Source organism: Aspergillus niger, assembly GCF_000002855.4.
Source record: "Aspergillus niger supercontig An01".
Lineage (NCBI taxonomy): Eukaryota > Fungi > Ascomycota > Eurotiomycetes > Eurotiales > Aspergillaceae > Aspergillus > Aspergillus niger.
Window position 1 is genome coordinate 402,244 of NT_166518.1, and position 25,313 is coordinate 427,556.

Here is a 25,313-nt window from a genome sequence, read left to right on the forward strand (position 1 = left end):
GTGTCGGGCGTATTCACAGATGTGGTTGAGGGCGAAACCATCTATTAATGAACGCCTCATGTATTATATCTGGTAGCTCTTCGGTCCCGCTGTTGGGAGCCAATGTAGTGCTTGTTGAGAAGGCGGAATAGCCCAAATCGTCTTGTAAAGGGAACAGTTGTGAATTCGCCCTGTTGGAAGTCATGTCCATGACACATGATTTTAATGGCTTAGAAAAACTTGATTTGATAGATGATGAAGCCATTATACAGGCTATAAGGCATGAGATACCAAGGTAAAGGACGCATCACGGAGTACATATATTGTGACTGCAACGCAGCAATGGGTTTGAATGCAGTGTCAAAAGCATTTCTGATTCTGATGGTGTACTGGGAGACGAGCGAAGATTTTATATTCGAGCGGTAAGAGTTAGGTGAAGCAGTCGGCATTAGTGAAATGGGGACAGTGACTGAGAGAGGTGATGGCGAATGTCGATTGAATATGATTTGTGTTCATGGATTCCCAGGACCATAGGGAATGGGAAGCTATGGAGTCTCTGTTGCAGGGGCTTGATATCCTTCACACCCGCAATCCAGCGACTACGTACATTGATCATAGATTAATGATCACGAACGTGGTCACACCACCACTCAGGCGGTCCTAGCAACCGTCCCTGGTTGTGCGTTGGTTTCTCCAGGTGAAGACACAGATTGCGCTTCCCTAGAGCTCCAGGAACAACTCACTCGAGGGATGAGAGACCCCATCAATTGATTCTATCATTGGAGTCTTCGGTTTTGTTTTTTTCTTGGCCGCGCCCTTGCGAGTAGACGGCCACCGAGTGTTCGAACACCGTATCCTGTCTGCCTGTCGTGATGGAAATTCAATTCTGTACATTTAATTCCTCGCAACAATTCGGTCCACACTGTAAAGAAATCCAGCGCTTGATCCGGTTATCTGCAGCCATATACCGATGGGTTCCCATACATCTGCCACGATCGGACAGTGCCAGAAGAAATACTAGTGTCTCGCAAAGCATGACGCCTTGAGTCCTCACCGGGTTTCATTCATATCTCTCCTGTTTGGATTTCGCTCAGCAGCAGTTCTCAGTAGCGGTCGTTGAGTTTGAGATAGTCAAGTTTCCTGTGGTATGGACCTTGACACAGGCCAATATGCCCGTGCGATTCTTCCAGTCTCATTGATATCGGAGTCATCATCGGACTGGGGATCAAAAGCGTAAACAGACTGGTATACAGTCAATTCATGCCCCAGAAATCGTCTGAAGTACTCTTAGCGTCGGAGATATTGCACGCGTCTTATTGATCTATATATATGAAGGTTTTCTCGCGATTGCTGAACCAATGCTGGATGACTTGTCGCGAGAAAGTCTCGAGTGAAGTGGCTTTTTGGTGAGATAACCTTCCCAGGGCATTGCAATATCCCAAAGACGTCCTCTTTCAGAATAAAACCTCGGATTTGGCCTGAGCAATAATATGGTTGTATTTTGAGATACCCGCACATCAGTAAGATTCAACATGTGGGTTGGCCGTTGTGAAAAGGTCTCGCAGACGAATTTTTAAATTTCGATTCGACAAGCATCTGCTCTAACTAAGAGAGCATGTTGAGTCTGAAAATGTAGGTTCAAAAGATTCGTTGTAGACATGAATGTGAGAGACGGTTGGAAAATCTGATAGTCGAAGTCATCCACACTTTGTATAACGGATGACATCAGGCGTTGCCGTTTAGCTTTTGTAGAACTGGAAGATCGCGGTGCCCAGATAGATTTTTCCTTGGCTGTTTTCCCGACACCCAGAGCCATTCGGAATTGGTGATATACTAAGGCCCTGGGTGTCGGCAATATCTCCTTAATACCAGATTTGGCAGGAGGAAGATAAGAGAATATGTTTGTACTGGCTGTCACGCCAGCACCCGGTACCAATTCTGCTTGGTGATAGGAAAGTGTCTCATTGTTGATGAACGATCCATCATAGACACTTGGGACCGAAGCAGGGGAGATTTTCATAGATATGAGATGAATGGACATGATAGCTGTCCACCATTTCTTGGTAAACCATACATCAAGCCACAGTTTCGTCTTGCGTTTTGTTCCTTTATTGCGTGGAGTTACGAGACAACCCACTGGTAAAGCCACAATGACCACAGTGCTTCGCCGAACAGTAGTCACCACCGTTCCTGATCCGCCTCCCGTGAAAAGAACGGAGAACATGTTCATTCAAGCCCCCTCAGCAGCAGGTCAGTCCACGTTGTGGGAAGATTGAGCAGCAGACCCGTGATCTGCCGCCAAATGCTGTGGATAAATCCCAAACCGCTTTTGTTATGGGGTAGTGCTAAAACAGATGTTCTGCGACTCACATTGTGTGACACCTTGGAAAGTCGTGATGTTCCATCCATGGCTCCCCTGTCCGCATCTTGTTCAGCATCAGCTTCCAGTAGAGACCCATGACTTTGGGGTACTTGATCTTCCGGTGGTAAAGACCTTTCCACAGACGCTCCGGAGATACGTCTGTTATGTCTGTGCCCTCTGCCACAGACTAGTCTTTAGGCTCGAAGGTTAACCCGAATAAGGGTATATTCCGCACGAATAAAGAAGCAGAAGGAAACGAAGTTCTTCAGGGTTGGATTCGGTATCCTGAAGCACCACTGACGAAAAGCTTTCATACGGAACCCGGGAGACTTAGATGTCTCGTCCGACTCACTTCAAGAACATTCATATGCCTTGATCTTTGCGGTCCATTTCTAGCCAGATATCTCAGTGTCTGGATGAGCAAGATAGCTGCCTAAGGCCGCCAAGGTGTATCCTAGCTTGATGAATAGGATGGTTGAGTAGACGACCATCAAACTCAAAAGCCATGTTACTAGTATATCGACAACACCGATTGACGGCGGTCGGCAGTTCCCTTGTCGCCATTCTGCTTCTTGTTGCTCTGTGGATCTGCAGGTGCAACCTTCACATTGTCCTTCTGATTATCCAAGGAGCAGTTATGCATTCTCCAAGAATGTTTTGGTTGAGCTTGTGGTGAAATGGTTGATTGGGCACTAGTAGGTTCATTCCCCGCTGTGTATCATGAATGATGAGCAGCCCTGTACAATCAGAGGGCATAAACCGGCAGACACAGCAATGAGGGTACTGAATGGTATTACTTTTATTGGAGTTAGTTGACGATGTCCGGCGATGGGACGTGGTGTTGATGTTCTGACTTACGGGTAACCGCCTGATAAGCGGTTTCTCCGAAGCCCATAAATTTTGGGAGCGCGTCCACTTTTCATCGGCTATTCATAAAGAGTGTTGAAAGCGCAGGAGGATCTATAGCATGTCTGCTTGATTGGTCCAGTTTCCATGGACTGAGGAGCTGGTGAAATGAACCCCTGTTGGAACTCGCAGCCTGAGGAAGAACCTAACAAGGCTTGCTTATTGGATCGTGAAGAAGAGAATGGAGTCCAAAGCGAAAGACATAGGTATTTTGAGCCACACCCTGGTATTCCACCTTGTCCTTGACTGCCAACAAGAAGCAATATCCGTCATTGTCAAGGGGCAAGCAATGATTCATTGTTGGGAAGGAACAACATCCAAAGAGAGTCAGTGTGCAACCGCCAACGTCACCCAGCTCATCAGTATCCATGTTATAGGGATAGGCATGGGTATTTGTCGACCGATCATGCACGAAAGCCCAAGAGCAAGAATGAATCTGGTTGTGGATCTTATATACGGCCAAAGAAAGCGGCATCATCAGGACTATTTTGAATTTGTTCACCCAGAGTAACCGTTCGGGCTGCAACGCTATTGAGACATCTATATGTCGGGAACTGGCTCAAATGAATCCACAAGACAGACAGCGTCATAGGGGTGACTCAATTGAAGTAATGTTAAGAAACCCCCAATGATCTTGTCTTCGTATCAAACCAGTATTCGTGGCTACGCCACAATCCTGACTGCATGAAATCGACTATTCATGGCCATGCGTAGCTGATTGAACAAAGCTTAGAAGTCGCATAGATTGAATAATGCCACAGATTAGGAGGTAACTGCATAGTTCGCAACATGAGTCAGGAAGCCGGGTCATACGCGTGTAGTGCCAGGGACACACTACCATAAGCATTGATGAATGCAATCATGGTATGCTGTGTTGAACCAAGTACCTGCAAGGCGTTTTTCGTAGCGTTGCCCTATGTAAAAGGCTTCAGTAATTGCAGTTGTGGCTATATGCTGTCGAGTGTTGTTTGCATAGAGGTAAAGAATATTGAGTGCTCGAGGACTCAGACTAGGTCAAGTAATAGGCGGCGAAGAAGGCTGAGAGAAAAGAGTTTAAGCAAAGAGAATGCTAGTCATGGTGAGCACTTTGGATACTGCAGCATGACATGAACTGGTAATTTCTGGGTTTGAATGCAATTACTTCAGTCCCCATATCCGAAGCAACGCAATGAAAGGATTAGACGAGCGCTGACTGGAATGAGGAAAACCTTAACCCCCTCAAGTGCATGTGCCAATTATTCTAACAGTAGACACAGCAAAAGAGGCTTCCTGAGTAAGGAAGGTCATAGATGAGCTGTATCACTCTTCCCATAGCCCGTCTATCTTCCTGTGCATATTTTATATGCTAGTGTATTGCAATAGGCACAGACTGCTGTCCTTTTCAGCTTCTAGGGGCAAGCTTTGCAGTAGAGCGCGCTCTGTATTATTCTCCTCGCGGATCGGCAGCTATCAGCGGAAGCGACGTGAGTGGATAGACTGAATCTTTCCATCATTCTGGAAGACCCGCAAATCTTTCGAGTTGTTCCGTCCTTGAACGACATGTTGACGGACCTGACTTGGGTCTCGTTTGGTTCACCATTGACCTGCGTGTGGGACGAGGAATATGTGATTTGTGAGCATCACACTAACTCGAATAAACCAGTGAGATACCCTGTCACGAATATCAAGTGTCTTCATTGGTAAACCCTGGCTTGCGGGTATGTACCGTCAGCCATTATCTTTGGGCTCGGAGCGCGCTGTCGAGCCTTCAGTGCCCCGCAAAGGGAGCATGTTGGAGGGAACTTAAGAACATTTCCAGGTGCGAGGATTTGCCAGAGGCAGTACCCTTTATACATTTTCGACAATTGTGCGTTTTGGTGACCAGGAATCATAATCTGGGTGGTCTCTTAGTGGGTGCCGAAGGACAAGTCCCGATGCGAGGACTAGCCCGAGGCAAAGTCCTTTATATCTTTATGGAGAATTTGTGCGTTTTGGCGACCATGCATCATAACCCGGGTGGTTTCAGAGACCACCCGAGCAACCCGTGTAGTCGTCAAGGACAAAGCGCAACGAGATAGTGTCAAGACGTACCACGAGGCTCGATCGACATGTCAGGGTGTACGGTATAGGAGGGCCGCATTCAATGTCAATATAGCCGTGAAGCCCATCTTCATCCCCGTGTGCCGGTAAAAGGTCTTATATACCAAACGGTATGTCTTCGGAGGCATTCTGTTCTCGGAGTAGGAACAGGTGCCTGACAACATAGTATAGCGTTATATAGCTCACAGAACGCGCAAAGCCAAATCACTCTTTGTATCTCGCATCGTACTCGGAGCATTAGGACAACAATCGATTTGCCGAGGTGGTGGCCCCCAACAGAGACACTGGAAGGTCACTTTGTGACTTCCCGTCAGGATGGTAGTTGAAAGGCAACGCGTCACTTGGAGATTGATAAGAGGTGAGAAAGTAGCACCGCGTTGTATCTTCTTCTGTACGGCTGAGATTCTCAATAAATGGCACAATGGTGAACAACACTTGAGATAATGCCCAGATGTTAGTGGGGGAGCAGAGAACACATTCGCAGAGTAACCAACCAGCAGGAAGCCCAAGCAACATGGTGACTATATTGCATTCTTTCCATTGGGACCAAACCATGCCCTCCTTGTGAAAAAGGAGACAGATTCGCATCATTTGTGACAATGTGCCCGTTTCAATATCTGTCTCCTGTTCGACGGGACAAAAGGCTTAGGGAGTGTCTTCGGCAATCAAGGAAGAGAGATGTGCGTCGTCGAGTCTAGGCTTGCAACATCTGGTTCCTGGCCATTGTCGACCTGGAAATGGCCGACAATGGCATGGGGAGGTTGTTCATGATTTGATTATATACTATTGCTCTGTCTTGCTCTGTAAAGAATAGAACAGAAGAGAAGCAGTAGAGGAAAGAATGGGGGCGGCCTTTATAGTTTTGGACCAGTCTGGGATATTGCGCTTGCTGTGAGTTTGGAGGAGAATTTCGGAAAACGCCATTCGTATATTCGGTAATAGAGACATGGCTGTCTCTTCAAGCATGCGTACAGAGTGGAATGTCCCGAGGACTTTCTTGGGGACTTGCCGGATTATATAGCCAAAAAAAAATCAGTCTGAATGTTAGATTCACCTACGTACTTCGCCTTTGACATAATTACAAATTCGAAGCGCATTGATTAATTCTACGTGAAGGCGACAGGGGACGCGTAGGTGCTCCACTCGATATCATCTTCACGGAGTCTAGTGGAGTAGGAGTGCTATAGATAGACTGTATGGCACCTAGGTACCTTGAACTTCTTAGGATGGAGCATATCTCACTGAACGAGAATTCACTGGAGTCTACATCCAACGCTAAGCGGTTTAGGCTATTTCTCCCGTACCGCGTGAATGTTTTAATATTATTTGTTAGGCGCTATGTTTAGCCTGTAAGAATATTTGATCTTTATCCCTACCCTCGTCACTTACATGACCTTATTCACGTCCCAAAACATAAAAGTATCACGGGAAAAGGAGAAAAAAGGTCATAGATTTAATATGATAATTTGTCATTCAGCGACGCCAAATAAATTAGGAATAGGAAGATCAAGCCAACACACCCATCGGATCCCACCTGGGCAAGACCTTCGGACTTTGGTCCAGAATTGCGCGCACTTCACTCGAAACGAAGTCTGAATCAACCACAGCCTGAAGTGTATATTCATCCATCCAGCGATCCGTCATCACAAACCAGCCCTTATCACCAGCAGCTTCGCCCCACGAATTCTCGACCCGCCAGCGCACAGGCTTTCCATCTTCAATATGCACACCTGTAATAACCATGGCATGGGTCATTGCTGACTCTCCGCTCACCAATCTCTGGGCCTTGCTCATTCCCAGCGAGATGTTGAATCCAAGTGTAAGGTCAATGATATCAAGATCCATGATCCCCAGCGTACTATTGCTGAATTTACCTACGTCGCAGCCAAAGAAGACGGGGTGACCGGCTTTGAGCATTGAGATGACGGCTTGTTTGAGGATCTGTGATGGGCCTGCGTTAATGACAGAAATTAATTAAAGATGATATGTTGACATACCTTCATCTCCACATTGACATACGTGAGTGGTCGTCCTTCCAGCACATTTCCCAACCTCTCCACAGTCAACAACCGGTTATATTCATTGCGCGGATCATTAACTAAGCTGAACAAGCGCGCAGGAGCGACGCTGCCCTTCCTAACAGCTCCCAGACTCGTTGCCTGACGTCCAAATTCGCGTGGTGTAAGTCTAATTTCTTTAGACTTCCCTTCCGCATCATAATACTGCCACACGAACCGCTCATCAGGACTAGGAGGCGGCCCCAAAAGAAGGGTAACCATGGAGTGGATTTCTTTCAAGAACCGCTCCTTAGCATCCGCCAATCCGGCGGCATCACCACTCCGCACCAGCCGTCTCAGCACAAGCGCCTGCTCACGCAGCTTAGCCGTGAGCAACCAATTCATCTTGGAGCTATTCTGCGCATGATATGCATCCGGATATAGATCATGCGGGACGAGACCATACTTCTCGATCAGATTGACGACCATATCCCACTGGCCGCCATCACTGACGGGGTCTTCAAGAAGCTTCTGCACCAGACGACCGGATAGATCCTCGTCAGCTGTGGTGATGATCTGCTCGAAGAACCAGTTCGCCTCCTCCAGCTTGTCCCAGTAGAAGAGATACGCCTGGCTCAGCTCAAAGTCCTTTAGGTTGTACGCCTTCATCAACGGCACGCGGTATACGTTGGTCGATGCGAAGAGCCAGCATCGGCCGGAGGATCGCTGATTCGTGATCGGGGAACCTTCAATGGGAACCTTGATATTGAATATGTGGAGGTCGGATTGGAGAGCGGGGCGGTTGGCGAGGACTTCGGTGTAGGGCTGGCTGGCAAGGCTGGATATCGCAAGACGGTTCTGTTGTTATCCGCAACAGAGTTAGTGTGGTTACGAATGAGAGAGCTGCACGGGTTGCTATACTTGCCTTGGCGTTTCCCAGTAAGGTCTCGTTCCAGTCTTGGACGTGATGGAGGGAGAGAGAGGAAGCACGTTCGCGCACATGGTATGGCGGTGCTGTGATCGTGAGCGTGTACCCTATGGACGAATGAAGCGGGCGCTATCTTACGAGCCTGGGCTGATTCCTTTGTATAGAGCGGTAGAGAGCAACTATCGGCATCTTCAACCCACTCTCGGTGCGAGCGCTTTTCCTCGCTATTATAGTTACGGGGATCTGGCTTGGAATAACTGGCGCCCATCGTGACCGGATATGATTGTTCGTGGATTGAGAATAGAAATGAACTTGGAGGAATACCTTATGGGGAAACGAGAGAAGATAACTGATAAGGAAGCAAGCAGGCGGAAGCGGTCATTCATAAGCGTGAAGGACCCGGGGAGCCAGCGAGCGGGGAATCGAACAGCTCTGGATAAGATATGGTTGTTTAATTGGCCTGCTGGGCAAGGGATTATCGGCTAATTGCTGATAATTGGCCGCTCTGGCGGCTAAGCAAGGCTTGACGCTCGGACGGGGCAACCATTGAGGATGATCACATTCCTGGCTTGGATTCCGACATGCAACACCTGCTGACCTTTAAGGCATCAATGTCGTGTGAGACTGTTCTCTATACACAACGAAGCGAAGTGATGGGCAGTTTACTACGCAGGAAAGCAGATCTAAATTATTTGGAAACTTGAAAACATGATTTGAGATCAGTCAGTCAACATAACGACGGTTGTCAATTATTGTGGCTAGCTACGAAATTATTGTTCATAAAGCCAGCAACAACCAACATAATGTGTCTGTTTTGACGATACTAGTATAGCTTCACATATTCATGCGCTCGAATAGGTCGAACGCCTAGCCAAAAATCAGCCTTAATCTAGTACGAGCGACGTCGCATGTCCAATAATCAGATATTCGACTCCATCGAGTTGTAAGTAATAGCACATGGAAAGCCAGAAGGGACTAAATTCTCGAGCCCAGGATCGGCGATCACTTTGGTGGCCCTATAATTGCGAAGTCGTAATTCATGCCTCATCGTGTGTAGTGCTTCTCTGGTATTGGCTTCCTCCAGACCATCGTGTCAAGAAGCAAAGTGTAATGCTCACGGCACATGAGTGCTGCAGTATGCCCGGAAATGTGAGGCAGATAAAATGCGTCCAAGGCAAGGATAAAGTCGTCTCTGCCGTCCACCAAGCCCTCTATACTATCGAAGGTACGGGCTATATCCCTGTATTCGGGGTCATCACTGTAGAACGTGTCGTTGGAAGTGACAAAACCTTCTGACATGATGAACGCACTTGCATAGTTGACAAACCCCCAGTCAGCTGCATCAGCCATTTCTTCTGTGTCCGGAATGACACGAAACCTTCTAACACGGGATAGACGACAGAATGGCAATAAGACTTCGTTGAAGTCGTACCCAAGACCTTCAGTGCAAAACGTCGAAGTAAGTTGGCCGTCGCTAATCCAGTCAACACCATTATGCTTGCGTAGGCGAATCACCATAGATATGAAAGTTTCGGGGCTAGGTTCGCTGTGACGTAATCGTTCGTAACCCAGCCCACACCAATATATGTAGTAATTTCTTGAGACGTCTGCGTGGCACAGCATTCGGGTCAGTCTTGATATCTTCTCCCAGAGCAAGATGAATTGGCCGCAATCGTCAGGATCAGGCGCATATATGTGAACAACAAGTTTTACCTTGTCGTATGGTACCCTTGTCAGATCACTAAATTTGAGAAAATCTTGTCTTCCGATCACCCAGCTGGCGCATAGTCGTTTGCAGCGAATTTCGATCCACGGATCTTCTAGAAGTGTGGTAAGATGGATATCAAATGTGTCGTAAAGACGGTCGGCTATATCGTGGTAAATTGCCTGACTAGTTCGAAGAATCGCAAGGGATCCCCCTTTAACAAGCTCCTCCCAGATGAGCAAGCGTATTTCGGAGGGCAAACCGGTGAAACGACCAAATGGTGAAGCGGACATGGTCGATATGGTGTTGGTTGAATGCCTGATTGATGAAGAGAGTAAGGATAGTTGTACTGGGTGACATAGACTATAGCTGAGACCAGACAAAAACTGGGCTGACCAAGAAATGATAGAATTATGATCATCGTGACATGAAAATGCCAACTTAGCGCTTACGTTCAATTAGCCTTGAAGGCATCATGATGATTTCCATGACAAAAAAGCAGGAAAAAAAAATTCTATTCCTATACAGCGTCGTCATGATATATAGTACGGTTTTTTATTTCGCCGCGATTCGGCTCATCATGATTTGTAGTACGCAAATTTCACTAAATAGTCCGTGATCGTTCCATATAATCTCGCTCTTCTTGTCGCTAGGATCCTCTTGAATACTCCTCAGCGTATCTGAGATTTTTTTTTACAACTCACATACTATTTCCCTCCATCCAAGACGTGGCCCTCATTTCATCATACTGTTCATCTTCTTCCACACACCTACGCGACTTTGCATTAGCCCGGACAAAATACAGAGAGAAAAGGAAGAAGTGGACACCGCGTACTCTCGAAGGAGACAAATCCAGTCTTGTCTTCATCATAGAAGTTGAACATGGCCTCCAACTGCATATCGTTCAGTTGACTGCCGCTGCTGCTACCCTTCACGGCGGCCTTGAACTCGGGGAGAGCGAGCTTTCCTAATTATGATAGAAGCAGCATCAGTATCAGGAAGCCAATCATGAACATCCTAAACTTGATATTTACCTTCGCCGGATTTATCCTGCATTGCGCATTAGTGCCTAATGACCCAGGTGATTTTAGCTACAACTTACCGCCTGCTGGAAGAGAGCCTTCAGCTCATCGTAAAAACCCTGTGTTCCCTTGGATTCCTACGAAATCAGGATGAGTCCATGACGGGGAATAACTCCACCTAAGGAGAGCAAATACTAACCGAAGCAGACATTTTGGATATGCTGATAGTCACAGATTACTACTAAATAGATACTAAAATTGATGCGTTAAGCAAGGCCGGATCGATGTCGTGGAATTTTTCATCTCCACTTTTCCTGCTCGGATGCGCGACACTCACTCGCTGTAGGGGAGACCCACTTGCTTATTTGGTTCATACCCATAGATTAAGTTGACGGGCACCAATACTCCCTTCCCGGATTCTCCCTGTCGAGTGAGTGACACCGATGTTATGAGGTTGTCTTCAAAGAGCTGGTTCTCATGTTGCTCATTGCTTGTCTATTTTTTGGCACTGATTTTGATAGAAGGTTTTTCTCAGTGCCTCTATCAATTATCCCACCATCGACCTTCATCGAGGCCCTCGCGATAGATTTATGAAGGAGGTTTACGTGAAGAAAGTATTAGCAGGCAGATACGTTTCTACATGATCTCTCTGCTGAACCGCTATAGTTTCCTGTATAGAATTTACTATCTCGCATGCGGATTTTGACCATGCTATGCAATCGAAATTCAACACCTCGGCTACAACTTCAGATCTGTCTAAGTGAGGACTTCGCGACCGTGCATTCGACCTTAGACTTTCTGCGTAGAAGTAGTCTCCTAGAAAGCCCAGGTTCACCATTTATAATTGATACATTTTCTACATGCTTCTACGGGAAGAGAGCTGCCCTAAGCACAGGTGCAGTCACCAACTTAGAACCCCGCAACAACACAAGTCCAGCCTAAGTTGATCACTTCCACATGTAGCATCAAATGAGCGATATACAAAGTGTTCTCTGCTTTTCGAATAATCAAGAATGCCAGACAATTGGGCTGTGCCAATATAGCCCCGATAAGAAAAGTAAGCATCAGGATCAGGACCACACATCTTGGCACGAACATCCCCGACGGACCTGCGCCGGAACCCCGGTGACACGATAAGCTGCAGACCGCAGGATGCACGGGATGTGACCTACCACTGCGGGGTTCACTAAAGAGATGTCTCACATTGCTAATCGGTTATTGATCTTGCCTCACTTTTTCTTTTTCCTCCGAGCCGTGTGAAATCCCCCGTTACGGGAGGTTCAGGAACACGTCCAGCAATTTCGGGAAGTTAGGCGTTCCGAGACCGGTGACGGGATCCCATCTATTTTGTTCACCGATTGTTAGCATGGCTCCATATATCGAAGCACGGTAATAAAGGAATAAAAGATCGAGAGGAAAATACATACCCAGGAGCAGTATAGAACCCCTCCGTTCCACAACCCGGATTCGACCCGTTCGTAATATCATTCAACGCCCACGCATTCCGATACAGAACCGGGTTCAGGAAGCCTAGTGGGCCCTTTCCTGCCGCGATGCGCTTCTCAATGATGCGGTTAATCACGGAGGAGAAGATCGGGGTACCTTTTGATTATTGTCATTAGTAATTGAAATATAACGGAGTTGGGTGGATGTAGTAGGGTAGTAACGTACTAGCACTAGTTCCACCCTCAAGTATGAATTCTCCCGCGTTGTACTCCGCGATGTTGTCGCCGTTCGCTGCCACGTCGGGGTACCCACGTCCAAGACGGTTGTAGACACCGCCGTTTTTGCCGAAGCTGGCGTTGCCTTCGTAGTAAGGATAGGGCGGGTTGTGCTTTTTGAAGTATCTGAATGGGGGTTGTTAGATTGCGCGTATAGGATGATAGAAAAGAACCTACTCTGCTACTGCTTCGGCTTGATAGTCTGGAATAGTATAGATGTTGCTGAAGCCACCACCAGAGGAGAATGCGACCGAGTAGGGGTGGCCGGCCGGGTCGACGACGGCGCTTTCCCCGTCTGCGATGGTCTTTCCGGGGTAGAGTTTGGTGGCTCCGACATTAGTCACCCAGGGGCAACTAGAGAAGTTAGATGTGGTTGTTGCAAGGATATTGCAAGAGAAGAAAACATACGAATTGGGGAACGCAGGACTGAAGATGGTTCCATTTCCGAGACACCCGTTAGTCGAGTCGTCGCCTGGGGGCCCTGCGACGCCATCATCGCCAGAGGCGAAGAGGATGGAAATTCCCTGGAGACCGAGCTTGAGGAATCTATTCCTGTTGTTAATTTGGGGCTGTATAAACAGAGGCGGGGATGGCATACTCATTGCATTGTCGCTGCTGGTAGTAAGCCGGGAGGTCGGCCTCCTGGCCACCATAAGAGACGGAGATGACATTCGTGGGCTTATAAACACCGCACATCAACTGTCCCTTGTACCCTCCGGTGGAGTTATCTGGGTAAGTGGGATCGAGAGTCGGGCTGTCTCCGCATTCCCCATAGGCACAGTAGGTGCAGTATGACTGAATCATTAGCTAAATCCGAAAATTCCAGAGGCCAACTTACCCCATCAACAGCATCAAGAAAGGTGTTAAAGAATCCATCAGTCTCAACCTCCCCACTTGCATAGTCATAGTCATCTGTCTGATACAGCGTGATGGTCTGAGGGTAAACAATTGGATACGCAAGCTGAAAGTCCAAATCCGACTCCGCACCAGCATCGGCAACGCTCACGGGCGCTGAGGCTCCATCGATAAATGCCGGCTTAGGGTGTGTTCCCTTCGGAATGTACGGGGTGAAGTTGCGGAAAAAGAGATCCAGATCTTCCTGGGCGTAGTAGTCTCCTTCTTCGAAGATTCCAAGCGAATTGCTTGCACTGACGTTGCCGCTTGCGTGAGGGATCTTGTACAGAGCGGCGACACAAGCTGGAGTGATGACCTCGTCGCACGTGGTGAGAGACGTGGCGTTGACTGATGTCTGCTTCAAGGGTTTGTACTTCTTGGTGTGCTTGGCAGATGGGCCCTTGGAGGTCAATGGGAGAAGAACGCCGGGTTTAATGAAGTCGATGTGTTGTTGGATCTTCTGGGGGACGCGGTATCTGGTCGTCTTGTTAGTATACTATATCTCTGAGAATGAATGGGAGACATACTCTTCCGCTGCGAGTGTCTTGAAGCCAGAAATCCGGTCAGTGTAGTGGTAATACTTGGTGTGGAGGAGATTTTCCGCTTCTTTGGTGGTTGCATCAAACACAATCCAGCCTTGGTTTTTGGTGTGAACCAAGCGCGACTCATCCACACCGGATTCAATAAGCCAGTTGCGCACAGCGTTGACAGTCTCATTCGACGGCGCAAAGGTACTGTGCACCTCTTCTGGAGTCCAGAATTTGCCGTAGTTAGGCGACACGGAGTCAGACCTGACTAGTCAGTCGGAACAATATAGGGTAAAGGAAGCAACGTACACGCTCATGAGATACTCATAGGCTCGATCAAGATTGTTCTGCGTCAGACCGATGCGCACCAAGACATGCTCAGTACCATTGACCCGACTGATCTTCTCCCATCGAGATGGGGTAGCAGATCGCTTCTCATGAATAACATGGTCAGAAGTTGGCAAGGCCAACGCAGAGACCGCAAGGGTCAAACTGCAGATTGTCGAGAAGAACTTCATTCTGACTCCTTATCCCGTCTGTACCCTACTTCAGTGCAAGAGTACTGTGAACATCACATACTGCTACCCTGATATTTATAATGAAATAGACTCCGACGCATCTCCGTATACACTCCGACGGGGTTGCATCCTTTCGGCATCCAATTCATGTTAGGGCACGGGAACTAGCAACGTCTCACTTCCGTGAGGAGAACGGACCCTTATCAGACCATGGTCAATATATAGTTATGTAACTAAATGTATCTTATCCGTCATTGCAACCAATGATGGCCATTGATTGGTGAAGGATGAATTAATGTCTTGCTTTTAGACATTAATGGCGCCATGTAAGTGCGGACACCTGACGGGTGGTTAATTAAGCAGAGAGGGGTATCTGTGCCTGCACGGGATAAGAACTATCACACACAGCCCTAATAACCAGCTTTGCAAACCCGACCACTTGCAGATCAATTTATGTTGGCTGCCCGCTTGACGGGCTCAACCGCTATTCATCCTTATCGGAAGAAAGACTTGGCCGAAAATAGAAAGTCATCTAATGCGCAAGCGATAACGGAGGATCAAGCCCGGGAATTTGCTAGGAAAATTGGATGTCATCTTGTGGAGGGGAAGGGGCCAATGGGAGGGTTTAAGGACGCATGACCTGTATGTATGTGTTGAGCATAGGGATTTCTATCCACCGTCTACCCATCTGTACGAGAAACCTAGAAATGATTCCCGGACAGTTAGCATCGAAATGGGTATTACGGTGTATTTCCAGCAGACTTTAGTCGCCTTCCCTTTCTGCTCTAGTACGCCGGGTATTAGCGGGCATCTGGCAAATCTGATTTTTGAGACCGCCGTAGTCCAGGCCGAATTTGGCGCCACTTTTTGCTGCCTGGCAACAGCTTGGGAGGTGGATTGTGGATAAAGGTGCGTGGCAAGAGTAACTGTTCCGGCCACAAAGGAGAACGCCTAAGCGATCTTCTATAGAGCTCAAAGTCTATTTTATCGAAGTATGTTAAATACTTCAACGTGTAAAATGAATATACGAAAGTACAGTAACCATCATAGCACCTGAAAATATCAATTAGATTCGAACATTTATCCTAGTTATAGAAATAGGATTTCAGTAGGGAAAATTCACACTAAGACGCACATAAGTTAGTATATGTAACTCGGCTGAAATTCGGCTTGTGCGGGTGGTAGAAAAGTATGACTCAGACAGGTAATTGCTTGCAGACATTCCTCGGAAAATGAATCCGGCGGGGAGGAATGTCTATAGCGTGGTTCGTAGGCTTTTTTCTGCTCTAGCATCCAAGCAATGCGTACTGCTATTTTACGCTTGTGGCACTTTCTGCCTCACGGCAGCAGCTCATCAATATATTAGCGATCTTGCTCCTGCATTTAGGACAGACTTATGGAGCCTACAATCTAGGAAGTGAAGAGAGATCACAAGGTATGATTCTACTTGGTCTCGATGATATTACTGTTACTACCACAAGGCGCATCGGAATGTTATCGTCGCAATTAGAAACATGTTCAAACATATTTGAATTCTCTATCGATCACACCTGGTTGTAGCGGTGCAATTATGCTAGTATCGTAGTTTGTAGCCACCCATCTCAACAGTCATTTGGAAGAACACATTCAAGAGCCTGGAGTGATGTAAGCTAAGAGATACCTAATAGTAGTGCCATATAACCTACATCGCTGTAGATATATCCATCTTTACATTTACACCCCGGGATGCATGCAATCACACAGTTGGATGGGTTCGGATTAGAACATGTTGCAGGACAGGGTGTGCCACAGAGAGAGAACTCTTGATTTGTTCCCTCATAAACCATAACTGTTAGCTTGATGAGAGAGATGGTACAAGGGTATTAGGGCCATACACAGTTGGGTGCGGCAGCAGCCAGGAGCGAGGTGCCGAGAAGGCTGATGGAAAAGAAGAATGAGAGAGTCTTCATTTTTATAAGTTCGGTGAGGAGCGTTTTGAGAGCGAGTGTGCTTGAGGATTGTAGAATTGACTTGGCGGAGAACAAAGGGGTTCCATGGTATTTATAGCTTTGAATAGCACGATGGCAAGCACAAAATGCATTCTTTTGGAATGAATTCCTGCTTTCTAACCAGGTTACCTACATTCCACCTCGTGTAACGATGGTTGATAAATGAAGGGGCGAACTGACACGGTCATAATCCGAGGTCCGCGAAGGTCGTGTGATGGGAATCAATAGTATGATAGGGTCTACTTAGTAGAGTGCCGATCTTGTAAGACATGACGTACAAAACCTGCTTAAGAGTCAAGAAACCTAGTGGAATAAGCCCTTTCAGGTCAGAAGATCTTTGTACCGTTCTTCAGGTTAGATGGTTTTCTCGTCTAGCTTGGCGTGAATTGGCAGTATTTCTACCTTTGTAGGGCATAATGCTAAGACAACATAACATACCTCATTACAATGATTCCCCGTAAATGTTGATCAGGGCTTTTACATTTTCCTATGCATCTTTTGTAACGAGGAAAATTGAACATTTTAGTCTTCAACTAACAGGATGATAAGTCTACAGAAACTTTGGGCATATTGTGTGATAAGACCTGATGGTTTCAGTTCAATAGCTGGCCACCTAGTGAAAGTTGACACACAATAGACACTGAAAAGTAAACACCTCTATTTTGCAACAGTATTAAAACCCCGGAAACATGGAGATATGCATTATAGGAACCTATGATGTCATCAGCAACCTGCCAGCTCGAGAGGGCTGGGTTCCCAAGGGTGAGTGTCCTGTACTTGGATACAGGCTAGTGACTCTTGTACCACATGCCTCATCTGTTCTGCAGACAATGCATCCAATCTTGTGGAAGAACACAATGGCCGCCCTATTATGTCATTAGCTAAGATAATTCTCGGATAATCTGTACTGTACCACCGACAACCTTTGCAACATAACCTAGTTTACATTCACATCTCTGAACACATTCCGAAGAGCAAGCAATATGAGGATCAGGCTTGGTATCACATGTCACTGGACAACCTGTGGCACAGAACTTCCACTCTGCATTTTCCACCTGAATGAACCTTGTTAGTTTGTATACAGAATACTCAATTGGAAATGATGGTTCCATGCATAATCCCACGCAGCAGTCAGAAGAGGACTCCCAAGAAGGCCAAGGGCGAAGAGGACTGTAGAAGCCTTCCTTATAGTAGTAATAGTTGAATTGGATAAGATGGCAAGGGTGGGTGTGATTCAATGAGATCATTATTTTGGTGGAAACAGTGCAGCGAGATGATTGTAATATTGATATGTTTCCAAAGCTTATAGGCAAACCTCATATCGTACGGTCTATCTTCCTAAGCAAGTTCCTGAAGGCCTAGCGGTGAAGAAATTAAGTAATAGTGTAATAAGGTTCAATAGTATGGGTAATTATGTACTAGAGCTACTGGAAAAGAAGCAATATGGGCTTGCTGATACCTCACTTGACTCAACTTTGCAGACATCCGTGTACCACTTTGCAACGGTTACTGGCCTCGGAAGCTTCAAAAAGTTGACATATGCATGATTCGAAGGTATGCGGTCAATAATATGACCCGCGACTAGGTACCGCTTCTTTTCCTCATTGTCCACGGATGCGCAAAAGCTCGCCCACACCAAGGTGCCGGACAAGTCAGATTGTTGTGATGCTGACAGCACCGGCAGCAGAGTGGACGAGGGTTGACTCGCCTGACTGCAGACGTGTGCAGTACTTAGGCGCGTACATGGCTGTGCAAAAGACAATCAGGACACCTGCCAGTTATGGTCGACTTGATACAGCTTCAGGATGGGACTGTCTGGTAGGTTTCGAAATGATCATTGTCCATAACTGCTCTCCTGTAACCAGCGGCGGAATATTGCCCACACCTAAGGTAACAATGTGTCCTGTGAACTCAAGACTGCAGGTGGCATTCTTCGTTGGGACTCGTCCAGCCATGGCATAGACATTTTTTTAGTGTCTTTACCAATACAACCGACCTTAAAGGCATTGTGATCCGCTGCCAGCACGGGAGAGGATGGCCGCTGTACGAACTGGGTTGAACTGAGTTAACCTGGCTCTGGCACTGACAGGTAGGCGTTTCCAGCTTGAGCGAGTGGTTTGGGTACAGCAGTCACATTGTTGTGTCCCGATTCGAGCGCTTATCCGGCACAACGAACTGATCAGGAGGTGTTAGCCATTCCGAATATCTGAAATGCATACATAACTGTGACTCAGATTCGCAATGTCAGAATAACAATCTACGAGAAGAGTACTTCTATAAAGGCCAACATTGAGGTCTGGGGCTCTGGTACAGTCCCAAGGCTTTTGAAAAAGGTGCTCAGAGCGAGAAGTGGCCCGCCCACTGTGGACTGTCTGAAAAGGTTAGTGGGGAGCCGGTTTGTCGACGTGAAAGACAGCAGTGAACTGTTAAAGGTCACAGGGAAAACAGTTGATCGAGATCTGGATATGGCGCAATCATCTTTAAGCTAGATAAAAATAGTACTAAGTAAGAAGTATGACGCCGAAGTACGGCATGGTGTGGTTACTGGTTTTGGCGGCCGACAGTAGTGCGAGAGAACAATTCAGTGTCAATGGTTCGATAAACGCGGCTGCACCCGCGCCCTCCCCAAGTCCCAACCCCCTCGCCAAGCCCCCCACTATCTTCATCGCATGTGTTTGGAGCAGTTATATCACGCTACTCCACCTGCTTGCATGCCAAAGCCAACACAGCAAGTCGCTGGCTTGGATTTCTGCCTGGGCGATCCCAAGATGTCCGTTTACCCGTTTTCTCGACCTACTTTTCCCAATTTACGAAGGTTGAAGCAATTCGCTAATCCGAAAGGTGAAGTTGTAGCTATGTTATGATTGCTATGCAAGAACACAGCATTCTGTAGCTCGATAAGTGGAGGTAGAAACATTTGAATTTCTTGCTGTTCGAGGAAAGAGGAGTAGAATGAAAAAAAATTCCTGATCATTTGATCTCGCCTACTGGTGACCTGCTAGTCTTGCGTTCCAATACTGTATATAGGTTAGAGGCACTGGCAGCTGTGACCCAATCAAGGGAAACACCGACGGAGGGTGGTGGAGCGTACTAATAGAGAATACATGCATCCTTGATTCATATCATCCAATCAGACACGGGAAGTGATGTATTTAAACGGGTCCTTTCGAAGGACGTTTTGACTACGGGAAGTCTACTGAGAGGTACTCTATACAGGTCTCTAGAGTCCAGCAAAAGTATCGCAGCGAATGATATTGTAAGTGAGAATTGTACTTTAGTGCTCCTTGGCCACACTAGTAAATGGAAGCCCGAACATCTTTACTTGAAGAGGAAGGTGAAGATGCGGGGTTGGCAAATCGTAACAAGACCATCCTACGAAATACACAGGACACCTGATTATTCGCTTGCTGAGTTAGAGTGAATGATAAGGCCTAGTTTACACTGAATTGGGGGTTCGGTTGGATGGAAACTCCAGTGCCATTTCGCCTTTCAACCAGGGACACGGAGTCTCTGCATCGCATTGACGTGCTCCGGTGTCTAATCAACCTTCTTCCACTTCGCCCCTCCACCACCACCATCGACACCCGTCTCACAACGGGTGGACTCCGAGTCAGGAACATCTACAGCAAGACTCACCACCTCACTCCAACAACTACACATGAACATCTCCTCCACAACTGTATCAAGACCAAGAACAGCAACTATGCTCTCAACCCTCCTCGCATCCCTCTGTCCATGCTAACGATAGCTTTCTTTTGCATGATATTTGCATGAGACAAGTGCAGAAGGGGATTGTTGTTCTCCTCACCTCAATTTGCTATAGCTCCTTTGAGTATGGTCACATAAATGCAGGAAAGGGCGAATTTTGGACTATGCAGGTACTGAGATAATGAGAGATGGGTGATGGGGATCGGCGTGCTTCTTGGTCGTCTGAATGTAGGCTGCATAGCCTGCAGAAATCGGAGACAGGCCTTATACCTAGAAGATGGACAATGCAAAGCTTCCAGAGTGCCGATACTCTCTTCGCTCAGGAGTGGGTTGTCCAGCCACCCCGAGGATTTTACAGAGGGTCGGCGCCAGTCGGGAGCTTTCATCGCCGACTATAATCTTTTCCGCGGGTAGGGACGACTAGGATGCTTAGCAAATGATCCAATAACCGAATAACCCCAATACCACAAAATAAATTATGAGTGGCACAGGGCCCAATTGAAATGCGGCAGGTAGCTAGCACAGCCTAGCCTGCGCACTAGATGTGAAAGTGACCTACAGATAATCTGCGTCGGCGGCTACAGGAATGAACAAGGATGAGACAATTCAAGCCTGCCATGCTGTGCCATAAGGTCCCCCATAAACCTTGCTTGTGCCGTTGTGGGCTGTGCCTAGGCTTTCTTTAAGAATGCTCCCACCTCGGTCACCGGTACGTCCAACTCAAGCTGGGATTTCATAAAATCGTGAAAGGTCGCCTACATGGTAAGCAGCGGCAGGAATAGATGCAGTAAAAGCGAATCATTCTTCAGGGCCATCACCGTGGAACCCCTAGTGGTGTGCTGACACTTGTGACCGGGCCATGGCTGGGGTAGTGCATCGATGAAAAAGAGAAAACAATAACCCACTCCGGCCGCCCTCTCAGAAGCATAATGCGGGCTGTTTCGTGCATTGGAGGCAAGGGCTGGCGGAGGGAGTCCCCTTGAAGCTTGACCATTACCCCTCTCAGTCCTAATGATCCTTGTTACATTAGCGTTGATCTGGTGCCTTATGGCTTCTCCACTCAGCCCCTCCAACGTCACTTTTCCCCCAACATGGCCAGGCCATACAACATTGATCATTTATAGTTTATAGGGCCCCAGTAATGTCCCCTTTTGCTCTTCATTTTCCTGGTGATACTTCTCGCACTGTTCACATTCACTCTCGTTGACTGTACTATCCATGGCGCTAGACATTCCCAGTGGTACTCCTGATTGCGGAGAAGGAATCATGATCACATTCATCGTCCTAATCGTCCTCACAACGCTATTCACGGCGCTTCGGGTCATCAGTAAATTTATTACCCAGCAAGACTGGTGGTGGGATGACTTCTTCGCGATCCTCGCATTGGTATGCATGCTTCAATGCACAGTGAAAGTATTACACGCTTCTGACTGGTTTGTGATTCTCCGTAGCCGATGGAATTAGCCGTCCTTTCCCTTCTGACGGCGTGGAGACAAATTGGCATGGGTTATCATAGTGAGGTAGTAGCTGCGATCAACCCAGAATACCTCATGGCCGGCGCCCGCTATCTCTACGTGGCATACTTTTTCTTCGACGGCTCAGTCAGTGTGCCCAAGCTCTCAGCCGTGTTCTTTTACGCCCGCGTGTTTCGATCTAACAACCGTTCCTTCCGCACACACCTTTGGATCGCGGGTGGACTGACATCTGCATGGCTATTAGCGGCCTGGATATCCACCATACTTGAATGCCGTCCCATTGCAAAGGCTTGGAACACTGCATTACCGGGAACATGTATCGCCCAATTCCAATGGTATTTGTCAACGGCCATTCTCTCATGCATGATTGACTTCTACATCTTGTTCCTTCCGGTTCCAATGATTTGGGGCTTGCAGGCTAGTGTAAAGCGCCGCATATACCTCCTTGTTTCCTTCATGATGGCCTACTCGGTCGTTGTGTTGTCGCTTGGCCGTCTCGTCGCCGTGGTTCAGCTCACCCCCGTTATGAACCAGGATCTTACATGGAACTTTGTGCCATATGCTTACTGGACTGTTCTTGAGGGTTCGATTTCTGTCATTTCGATCAGTGTTCCCAGCTGCATAGCACTGGTCAAAGCCCTGCGGGATCGTCCCCGGTCGACAGTTGGCTCGGGCAGCAAGGGAGTGTGTGCGAAACCAATCAACTATATGAGCTTACATCCTGGTGCACGAAAGATAGTCAACTTGTGGCAGAAGGGACATGCAAGCAGCGACAGTACTGATAAGCTCATTTCGGATACCCATGTCAGCCCGGGTGAGTACGGCCATCGTCGGGATACGTATACTCCACTTATGGTTCACGTTGAAACGGATATTGACGTCAGCTGGCTTTTATAATATTATTCTATAGTTGTACATAGAACGATGGCAACAGTATATACTCTAGATCCATTACCACAACTATATCGAATGTTGATAGGAACAAATGTTTCCTTCTACACCTAAACATCGCTATACCTCGTATCATCCTACTCACCACGTCTTGACAGACACGATACTAGACCTTAACCACACGAGTTCTTCCGTTCTAGTATATCAAGTCCATCTTCACTCCCCACCCTTCTGTCTCTCACCCTCCACCCCTCTTGCCTCCCCAGGAAACCTAGGTGGTCCTCCCAAACTACACAAAACCGCCTCCCCATCCGCCGTCAACCCATCCAACACCCCCAACTCCTCCACTCCAAACCACCTCGGTACAACCCACACTCTAAACGGAATCAACCCAATGATCAAAATCGGGAACCCAATTGCCGCAATAGTCTGCGAGATCGCCACGCACGCGGCAACTCCAATAACCTGGCACATCACATAGAGCATAATCTTCCGCCTCGGAACACGGAGTAACTTCTCATTCCGCGGGATAAATCGATCCTCACGAAGGAGAAAGATGATCTTGTGCAGAATGCCGTTCGATTCTATGGATCCCCAGCCTACAATGAAGAAGACACCTGCGAACACGGCGGCGGGCATGGTGTGTAGGACTATCAGAAGAGGTCCGGTCATGGTGCCAATTATGGCGAGACCCATTAGGAAGTGGGAGATGCGTTGCTCGATAACAGCTGTCGGGGTAATGATGGGTCGGCAGATTTCGGTGCCCTCGGACTCTGGGTCTGAGATAGGGATGATGTGAAGGGTGGTTTCAGTAACGGTTAGGGAGGTGGTGTGGACGGGTGCCTGGATTGGTGGGTATGTAAGTAAGGAGTTTGTGTGCTTGAAAGTGGGGGGTTGTACCTGTGGGACGAGGCCGTTGGGCATTGGGATGCCAGTGATACCGGCGATGAAGGTGGTGCAGCCTAGGAGAAAGAAGTCCCAGTGGAATCCGGCTGGCTTTTCCAGTGGGTATTGTCGGCCTTGAGCTCCGAGACTGCTGACGTTCTGTTCGATGTTATTATGTCACTAGGGGGAAGTAATATTCGCGTTGACTGGGGAATTACTTACATGGTCATAATAGAAGAGCAGCATGACCAAGAATCCGAAAGGCAGGGCTGCAAAGACCCATTTTGTCTCCAGTTCCCAGAAGTGAATTAGCCAGCCACGCGGCTGTGTTGGATAGAATGCCCGAGTGATGGGCACGAATGAGATGCCAGTGGCTTTGAGATTGCCGGGGATATGCGCGAATCCTACCCAGAAGATTGTTCCGATCTGGCGAATAGTGAGCCGGAGGTTTACAGGCGTAGAAAGGAGGTAAATCCTACCACATAAGCATAATCTGCAAGTAGTTCACGAAGCCATGGTCGACAAATCGTGCTGGATCCTACCAATTCTAGGCCATATATTGTGAAGAAATACAGTATAGCAATCATGCAGCTCATGAAGCCTGCGGTTGGACCGTAGACAGTGAACTCATTCACCAGCTCTTCGACTCCCTTTACTACTCGACTTAGTAGCCGTCCCTACAAGAAGGTATACCGTTCCTGACTTACTGCAATAGATGATTCCAACATATGCACCAAACGATTCAGATGAAAAGTCCGTGACATAGCGCATATAATCGCAGAGGTTGCACACGGCAACAATCCAATGAAAGATCGCTGCCCAGATAGCAGTCCAGCACATGAAGTTGGCATATATAGCCGGCTCATAGATGACTATGATATCATATATGGTATAGTTGAACAGCGATATTAGTCCTGTGATACCAACGATAGTGAGTGGTTGTGCGCCCAAGACGCTGAAAACCATAGCCGCGAGAGCAGAGGAAAACAGCGCTTCGTTGATGCCATAGAACTCTCCGGTTCGGCGATACATATCCAAGGTGTAGGCGATAGCTGGGAGAATACTGGATATTTTCAGTAAGGACAACACCAAAGTGGTCTATTTAGGGGCCTACTTGATGAAGTATATGCGAATTGTACTTGCAATGGTTCGATAGGTGAGCGCATCTCGAATATCACTCCAGTAGTGGGGTAGTCGTCGACGGACATCGTGATACATGCCTCTGCATGGATTCAGCATACGAAAGCGTCTCCTTCTGTCCGATTGTCGTAGGAGTAGGTATATGGACTCTGCCCACCGAAGTACTTAGTGCCGGGCATGGTCGGTTAATGTGTGTCTTGTATAAGTAAGGAACGGTAGGTGAGGTGTTTCTCTTATTTATTATTGGAATTGATTGGGGCTTGGACCAGACATAAAATCCCTTTCGCTTCTACACATTTCCCAACCGACCTAGCCGATTCTGTAGGGCAGAATTGGCAATTCTCATGTTGGGGGGGGGTCAGCCCCCCTGGATGATGGATGCATCTCCACAACAAAATGCTTGCACCCCTGCAGAAAGCAAGCTCTAGCTCTAAGATACCCTACACTTGAGCCTATCCATTCTATATATCAACATTAAAGGACCTGCCTAACTTGCTGAACCAAAGAACAATCTTGGGCAACTGGGCTGAGTGATGGGCGATAAAATTAGTCAGCATTCTGCCCGAGCAGAATCTGCCCTTCTTGGCA

The 25,313-nt window shown here is 47.5% G+C and overlaps 9 protein-coding genes across 9 annotated transcripts; 3 read left to right on the plus strand and 6 right to left on the minus strand.

Annotated features, from left to right (window-relative positions):
- Window positions 1-182: 182 nt before the first annotated feature.
- An01g01710 (hypothetical protein) lies at window positions 183-750 on the plus strand (the record flags this gene model as incomplete). Its single annotated transcript, XM_059746051.1, has 3 exons — window positions 183-274; window positions 320-401; window positions 598-750. The coding sequence occupies 3 exons, from the start codon at window positions 183-185 to the stop codon at window positions 748-750; spliced, it is 327 nt and encodes a 108-aa protein (XP_059603079.1).
- A 6,082-nt stretch (window positions 751-6,832) lies between these two features.
- On the minus strand, window positions 6,833-8,519 carry An01g01720 (uncharacterized protein; the record flags this gene model as incomplete). The annotated part of the gene is made up of 4 exons (XM_059746057.1): window positions 6,833-7,267; window positions 7,324-8,181; window positions 8,216-8,337; window positions 8,390-8,519. The coding sequence occupies 4 exons, from the start codon at window positions 8,517-8,519 to the stop codon at window positions 6,833-6,835; spliced, it is 1,545 nt and encodes a 514-aa protein (XP_059603080.1).
- A 776-nt stretch (window positions 8,520-9,295) lies between these two features.
- On the minus strand, window positions 9,296-10,433 carry An01g01730 (uncharacterized protein; the record flags this gene model as incomplete). Its single annotated transcript, XM_059746064.1, has 2 exons — window positions 9,296-10,305; window positions 10,409-10,433. The coding sequence occupies 2 exons, from the start codon at window positions 10,431-10,433 to the stop codon at window positions 9,296-9,298; spliced, it is 1,035 nt and encodes a 344-aa protein (XP_059603081.1).
- Window positions 10,434-10,691: 258 nt separating this feature from the next.
- On the minus strand, window positions 10,692-11,189 carry An01g01740 (uncharacterized protein; the record flags this gene model as incomplete). Its single annotated transcript, XM_059746073.1, has 5 exons — window positions 10,692-10,726; window positions 10,792-10,923; window positions 10,991-11,006; window positions 11,059-11,115; window positions 11,178-11,189. 5 exons carry the CDS (start codon window positions 11,187-11,189, stop codon window positions 10,692-10,694), a joined length of 252 nt encoding a protein of 83 aa, XP_059603082.1.
- A 1,058-nt stretch (window positions 11,190-12,247) lies between these two features.
- On the minus strand, window positions 12,248-14,638 carry An01g01750 (uncharacterized protein; the record flags this gene model as incomplete). Its single annotated transcript, XM_001388577.3, has 9 exons — window positions 12,248-12,320; window positions 12,406-12,580; window positions 12,650-12,825; window positions 12,877-13,053; window positions 13,108-13,245; window positions 13,298-13,494; window positions 13,538-14,069; window positions 14,121-14,384; window positions 14,430-14,638. The coding sequence occupies 9 exons, from the start codon at window positions 14,636-14,638 to the stop codon at window positions 12,248-12,250; spliced, it is 1,941 nt and encodes a 646-aa protein (XP_001388614.1).
- A 1,626-nt stretch (window positions 14,639-16,264) lies between these two features.
- Window positions 16,265-16,587, minus strand: An01g01760 (uncharacterized protein; the record flags this gene model as incomplete). The annotated part of the gene is made up of 3 exons (XM_059746081.1): window positions 16,265-16,287; window positions 16,324-16,327; window positions 16,513-16,587. The coding sequence occupies 3 exons, from the start codon at window positions 16,585-16,587 to the stop codon at window positions 16,265-16,267; spliced, it is 102 nt and encodes a 33-aa protein (XP_059603083.1).
- Window positions 16,588-17,343: 756 nt separating this feature from the next.
- Window positions 17,344-19,115, plus strand: An01g01770 (hypothetical protein; the record flags this gene model as incomplete). Its single annotated transcript, XM_059746086.1, has 7 exons — window positions 17,344-17,388; window positions 17,711-17,798; window positions 17,929-18,027; window positions 18,108-18,180; window positions 18,212-18,266; window positions 18,355-18,444; window positions 18,861-19,115. 7 exons carry the CDS (start codon window positions 17,344-17,346, stop codon window positions 19,113-19,115), a joined length of 705 nt encoding a protein of 234 aa, XP_059603084.1.
- Window positions 19,116-21,552: 2,437 nt separating this feature from the next.
- An01g01780 (uncharacterized protein) lies at window positions 21,553-22,706 on the plus strand (the record flags this gene model as incomplete). Its single annotated transcript, XM_001388580.1, has 2 exons — window positions 21,553-21,720; window positions 21,786-22,706. 2 exons carry the CDS (start codon window positions 21,553-21,555, stop codon window positions 22,704-22,706), a joined length of 1,089 nt encoding a protein of 362 aa, XP_001388617.1.
- A 210-nt stretch (window positions 22,707-22,916) lies between these two features.
- On the minus strand, window positions 22,917-24,824 carry An01g01790 (uncharacterized protein; the record flags this gene model as incomplete). Its single annotated transcript, XM_059746098.1, has 6 exons — window positions 22,917-23,543; window positions 23,601-23,744; window positions 23,808-24,011; window positions 24,065-24,240; window positions 24,293-24,648; window positions 24,700-24,824. 6 exons carry the CDS (start codon window positions 24,822-24,824, stop codon window positions 22,917-22,919), a joined length of 1,632 nt encoding a protein of 543 aa, XP_059603085.1.
- Window positions 24,825-25,313: the final 489 nt, after the last annotated feature.